The 16,850-nt window shown below is 50.9% G+C and overlaps 1 protein-coding gene across 4 annotated transcripts in view; it reads left to right on the top strand.

The window, feature by feature from the left end:
- Positions 1-16,850, top strand: part of CACNA1C (calcium voltage-gated channel subunit alpha1 C) — a 392,177-nt gene that overhangs the window by 243,304 nt on the left and 132,023 nt on the right. For all 4 annotated transcript variants that reach the window (XM_040233654.1, XM_040233652.1, XM_040233653.1 and 1 more), the window contains exons 4-5: positions 1,920-2,059; positions 6,136-6,275. In XM_040233654.1, coding sequence (XP_040089588.1) covers positions 1,920-2,059; positions 6,136-6,275 — 280 coding nt within the window. The remainder of the gene's footprint in view (positions 1-1,919; positions 2,060-6,135; positions 6,276-16,850) is intronic.

Genomic DNA, 16,850 nt, shown 5'->3' with positions numbered 1-16,850 from the left:
AGCAACATATGGTGTTTTGAAAGGATGACCAAGCTGTTTCACTTGCTTACGCTTTCTTGTTTGTTTTTCGGTTTTGAAGAGGGGGTTGGAATGAATTCTGTAAGGACTCTCATACCTCTAACGTCAGGGGGAACACAGCGCTGCTCACAAGAGCAGCGCCACATGCACACTGACACACACACACATTCACACACACTCACCCACCGCACAGATCACTGTGTCTGAGCTTCTCGGCGTCTGGCACCTGCCTCTTCCCTGGGTTCTTGTCTGGATCCATCTTCCTGACTTCTGGGCCCTTTTCAGCTCTGGCTCAGACCCTTAAACCTGAGGGGTCTTGTCCCGCTTGTGTCTTAGGGGATAAGCGGGACCAGGGAGGCAGAGAGATGGATGGACCTCGGGCCTTGGGTCAGGAAGTCCAGCGGGTCCTGGGTCCCAGGAGTGTGCCTCCCAGGCCTCACCTTCTCAGTGTCCCAGTCTCTCCAGCAGGGAGGTAGCTCAGATCATCTCTGAGTTCCTTTGTCTCTCAGACCCCGTGGTTGTACATGGGATGCTGTCACTCCTGCCTGGAGACAGTTTCCGTGACGTGGAGCCCAGCCCCAGTTCTCCTCTGACAACAAACTCTCCAGGGCCCACTTGTCCAGCCGCTCCCATGAGCCCAGCTCCCCTCTGAGCCCACCTCCCGTGCGTCTGGCACCAGCAGCTCCACCTCGAGTCCAGAATGGGTCTCCTGGCCTTGGCGCCTGGAAGCACACATTTGAGACCTTTCCCAGGAGCCGAGTTTAGGGCCAGTGGCCCACATGCTGAGGAGGCCGGATCAGATCCCACGGCCAGATCTCCTCCAGTCTGCCTGGGTGGGGCCAGGGTTCTGCCCTTTTTAACTTTGCTTCCCAAAACCCTGAGCTGGGCTCAGAAGGCCACCACTGGCTCAGTGTCTCAGAGATGGGGAAGATGGGCTTGGGGGTGGGGGGCGGGTTGTGGTGAACCAGCAATTCACCAGCTGGGTGGGCTGCAAATGGTGTGTCCTCCGGGATGCCCCATCCGCAGTGTGGGTGGGACCTGGGGGTCTTCAGTAAGCTCCTCCTGACCCGCGAGGAGGGGCCGTGGGTCTGGGGTCTGAGTTGATGACTCCTGGAGGCCAAGGCTCCTGTAGAGCGAACATCCATGTGTGAAGGCCACGGGCAGCCTCCGCCTGGTGGGGTCATGATGGCTCCATGCTGGAGAGCAGCTGCTGGGGCGGGGGGTGGGGGGAGACGATGAATCAGCCACGAGTCGGCTGGAGCCAAACCAAGTGTGGACTCGTGTAACAGAGCCTCATCCACAGCAGGGCTCTCTTAGTGGGCGGAGAGGGAGGAGGACCACCCCACCCCACCCCCATCCAGTGCCCACCTCATCCTGGGAACGCTGGGGCCCCTGCTGGCCTGGTCTCGGTCTTTGGACAAAGAGTTTTGTTTTCTGAAGGAAAGGTCAGAGCGCGTGGGCAGCTGCCTCTGTCTCCCGACCGTTGGAGGTTCCCAGACTCCTCTTCTGGGTTTCAGGAGGCTGGCCTGTAGCTCCTGGGTTTGTGACTCAGAACTGTGGCACTTTCTCTGTGCTTCCAACTCCTCCCTCAGCTCTCTCATCCTGAGTTCTCTCCTGAGAAGTTCAAGCAGATGTTCATTGATTAAGAGTTCTCAAAGGTGTGCAGTTTTCCCACCACCCTAATTTCTGCCTTTTAAGACTAGAAGACTAGTGGATCTGAGCATGCCTGTGGAACGGACCGTGGGATTGTGGAAGTGGCAGAGGTCCCTCCCAGCATCTGCCCTGATCCGACCACAGAGGGGCCCCTTCTCCACCGGCCTGGGGAACTTCTGGGGTCAGAACTTTCCAGACCGCCCCCCCCCTCAATCTGATGACTTTCTCTCTTTACTTGTGTTTCCTAGGAGCGGGTGGAGTATCTCTTTCTCATCATTTTTACTGTGGAAGCATTTTTAAAAGTCATAGCCTACGGACTCCTCTTTCACCCCAACGCTTACCTCCGCAATGGCTGGAACTTACTAGACTTTATCATCGTGGTTGTCGGGTGAGTACCAACTCCCACACCGCCAGCCAGCGCAGCCCCTTCCCTTATGCACGTACCTGTGTCTTTCCGATTTGGTCACTAGGGCCCTGGGCTTCAGGCCAGACCAGAGGATCTATTAAAAATCCTTCTGGATTCAGACTTTCTGCAAAGGGAGGGGAGCTGTTACCTGGAACAGCCCTGGTGCTGCTCCTGTCTGCACACCCGCGCCCACATGCACACCCGCACACACTCACACAGGTGAATCAAGGGTTTCTGCTGGAGCCCAGGGTCCTCTCTGCAGCCGAGGAGAAGCCTCAACTTTAGGTCTTTTATTCCGTCTCTAGCCTCACCTGGACCGAGTTCCTGGACAACCCCCTCCCCCCGCCGAGGTGAGGCAGAGCAGGTGTGTTTGGGCTGAACGTGACCCTGCAGCCACTGTGAGGTACACAGGAGCCGAGATGCCTACCTGCAGCTGAGGGTCCTCACTCAGTGGCTGCCCGGGACTGATGGGCGAGAGGAAAACGGGACTAGGAAGGGCCAGGGGATGGGACCAGACGCACCTCTCGGGAGAAGAGCAGTGAGAGACGTATGGGAGGAGGACGGGCACCACCTACGCTCAGAAGCAGAGCAGTGCCGGCATCTGCAGGAAGCCTTGGCGCCGTGATCTCCTTGTCGGGGCATCAGAAACTCTGGGGAAGAGTCTTTGTCAAATGTTGGTACAAACAAGCCTGCACGTACTGCTGGAGATGCAGGTGTGGTTGACCAAGCTCCTGCCACTTGTCCATCCATGCAGGGCAGGGTCCCCAAGCCTCAAGGCTGACTTGGTGCTGTGTCAGACCCACCTGAGACTCACGTCCTCTCCAGCCCCACAGCCTCCGGGGTCAGGTCCATGTGCCAATGGGCTCTTATCTAGGGGACCATCCCAGCCAACCTGGGGCGGACGCTGCTCTGGTGGCTTCCCCAGAGAGCGCCCTGCTTGGAGCCCATGGGCGTCTGGCCTCTCCCGCAGGAAGCGACGGAGCAAGTCAGGGCCACGTGGGAGCGAGACCCTGTCTCTGCGCATCTGGATGGCTTCTTGCGGGTGTCTCAGCGGTGTTAGGGTTTTCACTGCTGTGCGTTTTGCCCGGCCGACGAGTGACACACTTTGCAGTAACATGAGGGACGCTCTGGAGACATGAGGGCCACGGACACTCCTGAACCGTCAGCCACGTGTGGACGTCGGGTGAGGAAGCAGCTCTGCAAGAGGTTCTGCTGCTTCTGTTCCCGCTGGGTGAACAGATGACCGATGAGTGCCTTGAACTGACTCAGCAAACCATGGCGAAGGCCTTTAGGCCGGTTGCTCCTCACGCCTCTGCGCCCTTTTCAATTCAGCGTCTTCCTCGAGGCCTGAGTCTCCTGGGAACCTTTCACAGACTCACAAGAAGAGCCCAGGACTGAGACGCGGTGCTTCTGGGGCCGGCAGAGGAGAGGGGCCTCGCAGGGAGAGGAGCTGCCTCTTCTCCCGTCCGCAGGATGGACTGGCCTTGGTCTGTGCCACACTCTGCCCCATCCACGGCCTTCACCTCTGCGTGGGGTGGGAGCAGGAGATACGGGCAGACCTCAGACCAGGGCCCCAATCTCAGACAGGGCCCCGACCTCGGACAGACAGGGCCCCGATTTTGGACAGGGCCCCCACCTTGGACAGGGCCCCCACCTCGGACAGACAGGGCCCTGACTTCGGAAAGGGCCCCAACCTCGGACAGGGCCCTGACCCTGGACAGGCCCCAACCCCGGACAGGGCCCCAAATCAGACAGGGCCCCGACCCCAGACAGACAGGGCCCCGACCCCAGACAGACAGGGCCCCGACCCCATACAGGGGCCCCGACCTCAGACAGACAGGGCCCTGACTTCGGACAGGCCCAGACCCCGGACAGGGCCGTGAATCAGACAGGGCCCCGAATCAGACAGGGCCCCAACCTCGGACAGACAGGGCCCCAACATCGGACAGGGCCCCTACCTCGGACAGGGCCCCGACCTTGGACAGGCCCCAACCCAGGACAGGGCCCCGAATCAGACAGGGCCCCGACCTCGGACAGACAGGGCCCCGACCTCGGACAGGCCCCAGCCTCGGACAGGGCCCCTGCTGCGTCTCTGCTTGCGTGGATTCTGCTCCTCCTGCAGAGTGGACGGCTCTTGGGTCGGCCCATATCCCAGTCCCATCTGGCTAGGCCGGGCTGTCAGACTTCAGACGGGAGAGAGGTGTCCAGACTCGGCACCCTTGCAGAAGTGCCTCCACCTGACTGTTCACAACACAGAGGCCACGATGCCAGCCCTGGCTCACCTGTGGTCCACTGAGGCCCTCTGGCTTTTTCCCACTGATCGCATACTCGGTACCTGGTTTCTCCTCTGCGAGTTGTTCGTCTTCAGGGCTCTCCATCCAGTCTCGATCTCAGCCCATCCTTCTAACTCAAAATATGGCACACAGCACCCCCGCGGAGGGTGTGGCCCAATCACCTCTCTTCTGCCATGCCCACCCCCCCGCTCCCCCTCTCCCAACCCTTTACCTGGACGTGTCCACCCCCCACATGCCCCATTCCTTTCGGAAGTGGAAGCATCTCCTAGAAACAGTGGGGACACAGCTGCTGAACCTCAGAGTCCTGTGAGCTACACCCCCCCACCCCCACCAGCGGCCCATGGAGCCCTCCCCGCCCCCTTGCCACCCAGGGGCCCTCCCCGCCCCCACTGGGCACCCAGGAGCCCTCCCCCGCCCCCACTGGGCACCCTGGAGCCCTCAGAAGAATGCATCCACTCTGACCATCTGCTCCAGCCTCAAGGGCCTTCACTGTGGCTCCATCTCCCTCCCACTACGGGCCCTGCCTCTCAGCTCATAGGCCCTCCAGAGACTGTTGTCCACTCTGATAAGCTCAAATGTTGGGCTAAGGAACTGACAGACACAGTCCAGGGAGGGGACCACCTGGAGATGACCCCCCAACAAACATCCCCGTGTGCTCCCAGCCCTGGATGGCGGGGGGCACGAAGCAGTGTTTTCGCCTCTACCGTGTCTGAATGAGAAGCAGCATACCGGCCTCCGCGAGCAGATACCTTCAAGACCCAGTCCCGAACTTTCTACCCCTTCAGGGTTGACAGAGGAGAAGACTGTTTCGTCTCTGATCTCCTCCCTGAATAATATTTGTGGACATCTTGTACATCGATAAGTGTGTTCTTTTCTTCCAGGAAATTCTAGGAACCAAATCTGGTTTAGATTGGGGATGTTGTTCAACAGATGTGCAGACTGGTTTCCTCAGTTTCAGTAGAAAGAAGTCTTCTCTGTGGAGAAAGGACCCAGCTCCCCCCAACCCTGGCCACCCCTGCCTGGATCAGAGGCGTCACCAGCTAACATAGAGAACCATCCAGCTGCCAAGCTGGGGTGAAGGACGCCTAGAGCAGGAAGGATGTCAGACATGGTCCAGGCGACTCATCAGAACTTCTGGTTACAGCCCCTGCTGTGCAGGCAGCCTGCTCAGGACACCTGAGCACAAAACAGACTGAAGGAAACCGCTCACCGCCCTTCTCAGCGCCCTCTCTTGAACGCACGTCTGTCAGCTGTGACCCCATCAGTCCACCAGCCATACCTGCTGCGAAGGTCTCGGGGGGCCCTGAGGCTTCTAAGCCAGTCTCCCATCCTTGTACCTGCGGTACCACGTCAATTTCCGAAGGATCTTTTGTTTCTGCCCAGGTTCAGTTCAAGGCCAGGGGCTTGTCAGGAGGGAATGTGGTTCCCGGGCACACAAGCCTGGATGTCCTGAGGGGCAGAGGGCACCAAGGAGGGACAGGCCCTGGCAGCAGCCCCCACCTGCCTGACTCTCTGCCCACACTGCCGATGCCCGAAAACCAAGCTTAATGCCAGCACCAGGCTGCCGAGGCCTCGTTCAGACCTCTCCGGGCAGGTGGGACCCACCTTGAGGTGGGTCATCTGATGAGAGTCAGACCCTTCCGCACACCCAGACTTTCCTGGCTGGAGCCGCCTGCAAACCCCACTGCCCGGCATTCCTGGAGAGGTCGGAGCCCCGCCAGGCAAGCAGGACGTCCTGATGTTCCCTCTCTCCTTCTATTCCAGGCTTTTCAGCGCGATCTTAGAGCAAGCGACCAAAGCCGATGGGGCCAATGCCCTGGGAGGGAAGGGTGCTGGATTCGACGTGAAGGCCCTGAGGGCATTCCGTGTGCTGCGGCCCCTGCGGTTGGTGTCCGGGGTCCCGAGTAAGTAGCTCATCCGTTCAGCCATGTGACCTCTCCACTGTTCCCTCTCACCCATCCTGAGTTGCCAAGGAATCTAGTTTGCTATACACAGAGGGTTTCCTTGAATGGGTCCCTTTGCTGTAAAGACCCCAGCTCCAGTGTGAGTCCATTAAAACCCCCCATGGCTCCCGCTCACATGCCCCCTGGCTGAGACAGCTGCACAGAGAAGACCCTGTGGCCATCTGAGCAGCCTGGCCCCCACCCCCGGCCCCCGGAGCTGGGAATTTAAACGCATTTGCAGAAGAGCAGAGAGCTAATCCCCCAGGCTCTCAGGGCACAGAGCTGACAGGATTATCTCTACCGTCTGTATTTTTTTCAAAGAACAATCAGAAAAGCATCATTGGATGTTCAAAAAGTCCCATTTTACCACCTCTCCCAACCTCTCCTTCTTTCATGTCACGTGGGGTGTCTCCAGCCTCAAAAGCCCTATTTTTGGATCTGCCGCCTGTCGAAGCGAGAGCTGGCTTTCCCTGAGGGTGGAGGGTGCTGGCCTGAGTTGGGCAGATGGGTGTGGGAGAGACTGCCCATCAGGGGATGGGCCGGGATCAGCTCCTCATCCCCGATCCTGCAGGAGCCCCCCACCCCACCCCGTTGCAGAGCAGCCCCCAGCCCTGCACACAGAAGATCGGGCTCCCAGCATCCACTCCAGCAAAGCCCAGCCCAACCTGCTGCAGGCTAAGTCCACTTTCTGAGAAGTCCTTCCACTCCATGTTCATTGGTGGTCCCTGAACCTGAAATAGGATGTGGGTGCTGGGATGTGTCACCATCCACTCAGCTTCTGGCCTCTAACTCAAGGCAGAGGGGGTCCCCAAACCAGGCTGCAGCCAGACTAGCTTGGAGATGGGGCCAGGCCAGGAAGGCAGGGGCTCTCTGCACCCGCCGCCTTTATACCTGCATTGCCACCAACCTGGTGACATTGTCCTGCTCGGCAGGTGAAACCGGCCTGGGTACAAAATTGTGGGGACACGGGGACCTTGTATTAACTTGTCCAGTTCCTGCCACACCTGCACACAATGGTGGAAACATCCTCCTAGAGTAGCTGAACTGGCCACAGTGGGGGGGACCAGGCTCGTGACTCAGAGCAGCTCTCCTCACCACATGCCCAACTTCCTGTAAGGCGTTCCAAGTACGTAACCCCCCATGTCTTAGACGTTTTACCCTCGTACCTGCCTCTGCCGTTACCTTGTAAGCCCCTGGAAGCCCAGACATGCCCCGCACTCTCTGATACCTGCCCAGTGCCTGGCCTGGTCTCTACTCAGGGTAGGGGCACTCCCTGGATGGATGACGGCAGGAGTGGGGACCCTGAGCAGTGCTCAGAGAACGAGAAGGCTGGTGACAATGAGTCTGTCAGGACGCACGTGGCAGGACTTCCATCTGGATGGCCCCCTGCTGGCCTCAACCCCTGGTGTCCACAGAAACGGCACCTTCCCAGGGGTCTGTCCCACTGCTCTGCCCTCCGTCCCTCTCTGCTTTCTTCCCTCGCTTCACCCTCCACCCTCTTCCTTTGTTTATTTACTTCGCACCCCTCACCTCACAAGAGCAACCAGGTTTTGTATTGTTCACGACCATATTCTCGTCACCTACCATCATCTACAAAATGCCTGGTCAGTCTTTGTGGGGGGCTGGGCCCCTCATGACCGAGCACAGGCTCCAAGTGGTGGGGGCAGAGCACCAACACCCCCAATTGACTCCGGGGCTAAAGACCTTCCTTCCCCGGGTGCCTTCTTTAGTGTTTCCAAAGGGCTTTTTCTTCTATGTTATTCGAGCTTCATTGCAACTGTGCACCGTGCAGCTGAACACGCAGGTGTTGTTTCTGTGGCAAATATGCTGACTGGGTGGTTTGCGGGACCTGAAAGCCCAAGCCCACGAAGTTACCATTACTGTCTGTGTCCATACGTGTATTAAATGCCATGGAGTCTCAGGATCACAGATACGGAGGGTGAGAAATGATGGTGAGGGTACAAGCCCAAGAGTCATTTATTAACTTATTCAACAAAACCCACTGAGTGCCTACTTCATAGACGACTTTTCTAGCCTCACAGCACATACAGAGGTGAGTCAGACACTGTCTCCTCAGAGAGACTGAAGTGTCAAAGAAAAAACGTTCATAGAAATGATGGTGTAGAACAAAAATAGAGATGTGCAAAAAAAAAAAAAAGCAGATGAGTTCTGTGACCGGTCTGCTCTGGGGGACTCCATACTCTGGGGAGTGTAGGTAGCAATCAGGACAGGCTTCCTGGAGGAGGTGGCACTCCTTGGAGGAGGAGGAGAGGCCTTGAAGGGTAGGTAAGGAGGGGCATCTGGAGCCTCAGGACGAAGAGGTAGGATAACTGTGGCCCTGGAGACACGCACAGGGAGGTGAGGGATCAGGGGTGGGTCTTGCTGTGGGTGTAGGAACCAGCTGACACTCTCAGGACATGCTGTGTAGCTGAGGCTTGTCTGCTCTGCTCCAGGCATGCTGCAGTAGAGTCTGATGGACAAGTTACTGAGTATCAGTGGCACAATCAACCAAACCAGGGAAGTCCCAACTGTTTATGCTCTAGCTGAATAAGCTTAAAAACTCACAGGGACCAAGAAACTTAACCTGTTTATTGAGACTCACAGACTTCCCCAGGAGGAAAATGTCCCTTTCCAATTTGAGAACAGAACGCAGGTGGTGACAAATGTCCGGGTCACCACCTGCTAAGTGCAGAGTTGGGTGTCTGAGTCAGGCTCTTGGCCTCCAAGAGCTTCATTGGTGGGCTGGCCGGCCCAGTGGTCCAGAAAGACAGGGCTTTAGCCCTAATTTACAGGCAGGCATACACGGCCCAAGTGCTTCTCCCAGAGCCATGAACAGAGATGGACTCAGGCCATTTTCCAGGGCAGGGTCACCCCCTACAGCAAACTGGCCTCTGTCACTGGAGGAGACACGGCTGGACACAGGCACCCACCTGGCTCTCAAGACGGGCACAAGCGATACTTCAGGTGTTGCTGTATTTGCCTTTCGATGGTCCCTGAGCCCTGGCCACATGGGCTGAGGAGAAGCCCATGATATTCTCAACTGATATTCTCACCATGGTTCCCTGTCCTCTTGTCCCTGAGGGCCCCAGGAGAGTGGGAGCACTCTGGGCCTGCAGTGCAGACAGCAGGGAGCTGAGTCTGGTCAGCCATGTGACCTTCCCTTTAACCTCAACCTGCAGTTTTCGCTCTGGGAAACAAGAGGGTTAAACTATGTCAGCCCTGAAGTTCTTCTGAGCAGCATCGTCCTGTGCTTCAGTGACAGAGAACAGCAGTGAGCTGAGAACTTTTTTGGAATCACTAATTCTAGCCTGAGTCCCAGGCAGGGAATGACCCTCGGGGGCGCCCGTCATGGTGGCCATCAGTCCAGACCGGGAAGTTCCCCAAACACTGACCTCGTGCCCAGGACTGTGGTGGATGGTGTCGGTCACACTGGAGACAGAGCTTCGTAAACTCCGGAAGCCCTGTCATTGATTCTCTTTAATGCCTGGCCCTTCTGTGGAAATCCCAAACCTGAAATTACAGCCAACGGTAAGGTGACTGTCACCTGATTTAAAATAATGGTCATAATAAAGGCCACTTACACTTACAAGTGACCCATAAATACTGGAAAGAAAAATGAGGGAAGTGGAAATGAAGACATAGTGAAGTCAGTGTCCCGTGAAGTGATCGATTCGAAACATGAGCCCAAACACCTGTGACACTGGGTCTGTTCCCTCTGGCTAGCTCCAGACGATGAGCAGCCAAGGATGCTGGCACTGAGGTCCCACTCCTTAGGCTCAAGTCCCCAGAGCCACCACCTGTTAGCTGTGTGCCTCTGCATCCTGATTGATCAATAATGGGGGTTAAAATTGCACTTACCTCGAGGAGTGGTTGTCAGGATTCAATACTCAAGGGCTTGCAAAGCATTTAGAATTGTGGTCGGTGTGTAAGATGCATTTAGCAAATTTTTGCTTCTGGTATTTCTATGGGTCCAACTCCCTCAGGCTCCAAGTGGGACCAATGAAAGGAAGGGGATACTTCCATACTTGACTTTTTAAAATCCACTTTATTGAAGCATAATTTATATTCAGTAAAACTCACACATGTTAAATGTACAATCACAAATGTAAGAGCCTTACCATAGTACACTCTCACTAACCCAGCTCTCTCCCCTGTGTGAGCCTTACACATTTTCTACTTCTTGTTCAGTTGCCAAGTCGTGTCTGACTCTTCACAACCCCATGGACTGCAGCACACCAGGCTTCCATGTCCCTCACTATCTCCTGAAGTTTGCCCAAGTTAGTGTCCATTTAATCGGTGATGCCATCCAACCATCTCATCTTCTACTTACATGAGCATTATAAACCCCACCCTGTGTTAATATTTCCTGCTTTAGGAAGTTGTCTTTTAAGTAAATTATGAGAAAAAAAAGTAAACATGTAAAAGCTTTTATATTTGCCCACCTATTTACCGTTTCTGAGACTGTCTAATCCTGTCTGTAGATTGGCATTTCCTTCTGGTGGCATTTCCCGTCACTCTGAAGGACATGTCTATGGTATTTCTCTGAAAGAGGTCTGCTGCTGATGAACTATCTCAGTTTTCATGATCTGAAGGTGTCTTCAGCCCTTCCTCTTCTTGAAGAATGTTTCCACTGGATATATAATTCTTGGTTGGCAGTTTTTTCTCTCATGTTAGAGATGTTGTTCCACTTTCTCTTGGTCTCAGTTTTTCTCGGAGTCACTGAGATTCTCACCATGGTTCCCTGTACATGTGTTCCTTCTTTCTTGACTGTTTCTAGATTTGCTCTCTATCTTTGGTTTCCAGCACTGGACTGTGAAGGGCTTCACTGTATATTTGCTCTGCTTAGAGTTGTCTGAGCAGCTCAGATTCATCCGTAAATTGGATGTCAACAAGTTTGGGAAGTTTTTGACCATTATTTCCTCAAACATTTTCCCTCACTCCAATCTCACTCTTCTCTGTCTGTAACCCCAATTATACTTATGTTTGGCCGTATTCTGTTATCTCATTGGTCTCTGAGGTTTTGTTGGGTTTTCTTCAGTCTTTTTCTGTGTCTACAGGTTGAAATTTTTCTATCAATTATTCTTCCAGTTTATTACTTTTTCCTCTTCTACTTCCATCTTCATTAAGCCTATTTAATGAGTCACAGAATCTCCGTTTGGTTCCTTTTTATAGTTTCCATTTATCTGTGAAATTCCCTCTCTGTTCTCTCTTTAGCACCATATACTCCTCTTAATATGTTGTCCTTTAACTCTTTAAACAGTCTTCAGTTTGTTCTAAAATCCTTGTCTGCTAAATCTAACATCTGAGCAATCTCATTTTTAGTCCCCTTTGACTGTTTTTTTCTGGGTTATGTATCACATTTCCCCATTTCTTTATGTGTCTGGTGGTTTTGTTCTGAATACTGGAATCATGAGTCATATGTTGTAAAGACCTGGATTCATCCATCTTCCTAAGAGTGTTGACCCTTCGGCAGACAGTTCAGTTACTGGCAGCCCTGCCATGAACTTGTAGTTCTGCACTTATTGGTCAATACCCAGCAAAAGCCCTGGCCCCTCACCTCCCAACTCATTTCCCCTTCAGATCTTGTCACAGTTGAGTATGATCTTGTCAGGATGGGTCTAGAGGGCATCTTACTCCAGGGTAAGGTCCTGGCTCCTAAGATGTACCCTTTCTGATGTTTCAGTTGATTGCTCAGGGTCTTAATGACATATTAACTTGATTTTTCCACTCTGGCAGGGGCATGTACACACAGGGGACCCCTACACAAACTTTGGGGCCCCTGTTTACCTTGCTGTCTCCCTTCTTCTGTCCCACCAGAGCTGCCCAGATTCTCTGACCAGTGGGACTGCAGTAGACTGCTTTTTCCACTGCAGTCAGGAAACTGTTCCCAGTCAGAGAACCAGAGTGATTACTGTTTTCACCTCTGAGTTTCCATTCTCTCAGGGATCACAAGCCTGAGTTACTTCATGTCCACTTGGGGGAAACAGTTGCCTCTTATATTTTTGTCCAGTTTTTTATGATTATGGTAAAAGGGCTCATCTGGTACCAGTTCCTCCTTTTGGAAATGGAAGTGCACTTGACTTTTAAACCATAAAATGGATAACTAGAATGTTATCATACCTATTATCATATGTATAATATTATTATGTAATATTATATCATACATATATTATTATTATCATACATAACTAGAGTGTACATCATATATGTTATATAAGCTATATATATTATTTCTGACATAATACTATATTTACAAGGTATATATTTATTTGTCACATATTTATTGAGGACTTACTGTGTATATGCAACAGTAGTAGTTGAAGGAAAGAAAAGGTATTAGAATCTTTCTTAAGATACCTGGAAAATAACAACCCAGCAACATTTAAAGCCAGAGACAGCTTTCTCATCCAATATCCTCATGTTAAAAATGTTGAAACCTAGACCCATGAAATTGACATGACTGTCAAGGTCACACAGCTATTAGTGGAAGAGAGAAAATAGCCTAGCATTTGTTTTCCAGTAAATTTGAAACCTCTAAAACAAAACCACTTTAAGCATATGTTTGGAGATTTTCCCCCTATAGAAAATCTGATCCATGCCAAGATCTCTATTGATTCATTAGTGATTTGAGCCAAATGGGAAATAAGTCAGTCTGGAATCCTAAGAACATGCATAGAAAGGTTAATTCGTGCTGTTAATTCATGACAACCGTAAGCTGTCAGCAAGAAACAGGCCTGGTTCTTTATTAAACTCCACATGAAGGAGAGCCAGGAAGAAGCTGTGGGTTGCCTGGTGCAATGGTGTTGGATGGGAGAAGAGTTAGCGAGCTCTCCTCAGGGCTCCTTAGGGACCCATCCAACCTGATAACTCACAGTGAGTATATCTCACTTGCCACCAAAGTCTTGGAGACACTTCAATTTTCCTGAAATCCACATCTTCTACACCTTTCTGAGAGAAGGAACAACAATAACCCAACCATGATTGCCCCCTCCCCTGTTTAATCTTGTTATCAGGCATATCACTCTGCACACAGCCAGTCCCCAGGAACTTCACTCGAAAAAGCCCTGTCCAGCGTCCAGAACTAGGAGAATATGACTGTCAGAGACTTCCCAACCCTTTTGAATACATCCATATATTCAAAGATTTCCCCAGTGACCTGGTTCTGGGGTGGGGGGAGTAAGGAAACATATAACGAGGGGACCTCCCCAGGGAGTTTCTTCCCGAGGAAGCACAGGTCAGTTTTGCTTTCTGAAGTGGCAGGTGGGGTCATTTGGATTAACTGTCCTGCTGGGGACAATTAGAAATCGCTGGGCAAAATAAATCTTCTCTTTTCTAAAACTTGGAAAAGATGCCTGACAAAAACAAATAGGAATCATCTCTGGAGAAAGATAACATCATCAAAGTTCTCCAAATTTTTTGAAAGATCAGTTTTGCAAAAATAGAGTCTAGCCCACACTACAAAATAACTAGGTCCACAATAAGACAAGACAATGGAGATGAAAAGGAGCAGAAAGTATAAACAATGGAAACAGACACACATGGGATCTGGACATTGGAATTATCAGATATTGACTTGAAAATAACCACATTTACTGTATATATCAAAGACAAGGTCAGTGATTTTCCAGAGAACCAGAAGATATGGAAATGAACTGAATATAAGATTTAGAAATGAAGAATGTGGTAGCAAATATGAAAATGCAGTGAAAGATTTGGCAGACTGAAAAAGGAATTATTGGATTGTGGTGAACTCAGATGGAAATCTGGAGAGTAAAGCACAAAGAATCAAAAGAATGGAAAATACAGAGAATGTGAAAGGTTAAGGAATAAACACTGAATTTTATGATTTTTTAAAATAATTTTAGATGAGCTGTTTCAAGATTTTTTTAATTTAATTTTATTTTTTGGCCATTCACCATGCAGCATGAAGGATCCTAGTTCCCCAGCCAGGGTTTGAACCCATGCCCCCTGCATTGGGAGCTTGGAGTCTTAACTGCTGAGCCACCAGAGAAGTCCCTGAAGTGGTTTTTTTCTACATTTACTGATAGACTCAGGATTTTGTTTGCTAACGTGGAGAAGTATATTTTAACTTGTTATTGAAGTATAATACAGTGGTTAACTCGATGGAGGAGGAGACACTACCTGGAGGGGCGTGATCGAGGCTTCATAGAACTGGCGACATTCCGTTCCTTGGTTGGAGTGATAGTTACATGGCTTCATTTTGTGATAAATTCTACATAGTAACATCTTTCTGTCTTATACTTTTCTATTTGTATATCTCACAATTTTTTCCCAAAATGTTTAAAACAGAAGAAAAGGTGCAGGCCCAGGCATTTTTCATTGGCAGGTGCCAAAAGAAGCCTGCATCGTGGGTTTCCTGTGGCAGAGACAGTCATCACCCACAGGAAGGCAGCATATCAGTTCAGTTCAGTTCAGTTCAGTTCAGTCGCTCAGGCATGTCTGACTCTTTGCGACCCCATGAATTGCAGCACCCCAGGCCTCCCTGTCCATCACCAACTCCTGGAGTTCACTCAGACTCACGTCCATCGAGTCAGTGATGCCATCCAGCCATCTCATCCTCTGTCGTCCCCTTCTCCTCCTGCCCCTAATCCCTCCCAGCATCAGGGTCTTTTCCAATGAGTCAACTCTTCACATCAGGTGGCCAAAGTACTGGAGTTTCAGCTTTAGCATCAGTCCTTCCAAAGAAATCCCAGGGCTGATCTCCTTCAGAATAGACTGGTTGGATCTCCTTGCAGTCCAAGGGACTCTCAAGAGTCTTCTCCAACACCACAGTTCAAAAGCATCAATTCTTCGGCACTCAGCTTTCTTCACAGTCCAACTCTCACATCCATACATGACCACTGGAAAAACCATAGCCTTGACTAGACAGACCTTTGTTGGCAAAGTAATCTCTGCTTTTCAATATGCTACCTAGGTTGGTCATAACTTTCCTTCCAAGGAGTAAACGTCTTTTAATTTCATGACTTCAGTCATCATCTGCAGTGCTTCTGGAGCCCAAAAAAATAAAGTCTGACACTGTTTCCACTGTTTTCCCATCTATTTCCCATGAAATGATGGGACCAGATGTCATGATCTTCGTTTTCTGAATGTTGAGCTTTAAGCCAACGTTTTCACTCTCCTCTTTCACTTTCATCAAGAGGTTTTTTAGTTCCTCTTCACTTTCTGCCATATACAGGGCAGCAAATCTTGATCGAGTCACTTCCCTTGGATCAGCATTGTCGCGAGAGATTCACTTTTGAAAAGGATTTTGAGGCCCCATGTGGGGCCAGCACCTGCCTTGGCACACGGTCAGACTTTCATGAGGGGCATTGGCTGATTTAGCATGGACAGCAGCTGATAGTGGAGAGTTTGCAGTCCAATTGGCTTGTTTCTTTTATTTTAATTCTATTTTATTTCATTTTGGGTTGTGTGGGCTCTTCCCTGGGGCATGTGGGATCTTAGTTCCCCAACCAGGGATTGAACCCACGTCCGTTGCATTACAAGGTGCGTTCTTAACCACTGGACAACCAGGGAAGCCCCCAAGTTGGCTTGATTTTTAATTCCAGCTCCTGGTGTGTCGTCCTGGAAGAGTCATCACTGTTACCCCAGCCTCAGCTCATTTATCTTGCTCAAGATAGAGATTCAGTGAAATAATGTATGTAGGGCACTTAGCATGGTCCTCAGCACAAGCTGGGTTCTCAGGAAACTGGAGCTACTATTTCCATAGTCTCCATTTAGCCATATTTACTTTCTCCTAATATCAGAATTTTTTAAATAGTTTTCCTTTGAGCTCCTCTTTCCAACTCATTTTGCTAATACAAACAATTCAACGTGAAGGTTGATATTTTAATTACTCTTATAGTTTGTAATTTATTAGGCAGCAGAGGACCCGCTATTCCTCTTCCAGGCCAAAACCCTCCTTTCATGCTTACTGAAGCACTTGTGGGATGCAGAAATTTATTAAGATGGAAAGGTTACATTAAAAGTAAATGAAAATCTCTAATGAATAGAGACATTTTAATAAGAACATGCAAAAAAATAATGAAGCTAGAGACTGAAGGGAGCCATCCACGCAAGAGCTCTTCCTTCCTTCAACAGGCACCCTTGAACCTCTGGGTGACAGGCTTACCCCTTAACCCAAGAGAGAACTATCGCCTCCCTAGTTCTAAATCTATTTGCTTTTGAAAACCACTAACCGTATTAGACCATTAAAAAGTGTCCATTGCTTCATTAGCCAAGTGAAGCCACAACACGTGCTCTGTGAGATTCCTAATGGCTTCAGTTTCTAGCTGGGACAAACTTGTTGCTGTAGAGCAGAAATAAGGCCAGTCATCTCAACTTGATGTTGATATCGATGGTGATGATGGTGACGATGATGATGGTGATGACAGTGACATTAAAGGTGATGACAGTGATGATGATGGTGAGAATGGTATTAAAGGTGATGATGACGGTGATGGTGATGGTGGTGGTGATGGTGATGTTAAAGGTGATGATGGTGAGGATGACAGTGATGATGGTGAGGATGATGGTGAT

This window comes from Oryx dammah, unplaced genomic scaffold (assembly GCF_014754425.2).
Source record: "Oryx dammah isolate SB20612 unplaced genomic scaffold, SCBI_Odam_1.1 HiC_scaffold_29, whole genome shotgun sequence".
Classification (NCBI taxonomy): Eukaryota; Metazoa; Chordata; class Mammalia; order Artiodactyla; family Bovidae; genus Oryx; species Oryx dammah.
Note: the sequence above shows the minus strand (reverse complement) of the source record. Positions and strands in the feature narration are given on the sequence as shown.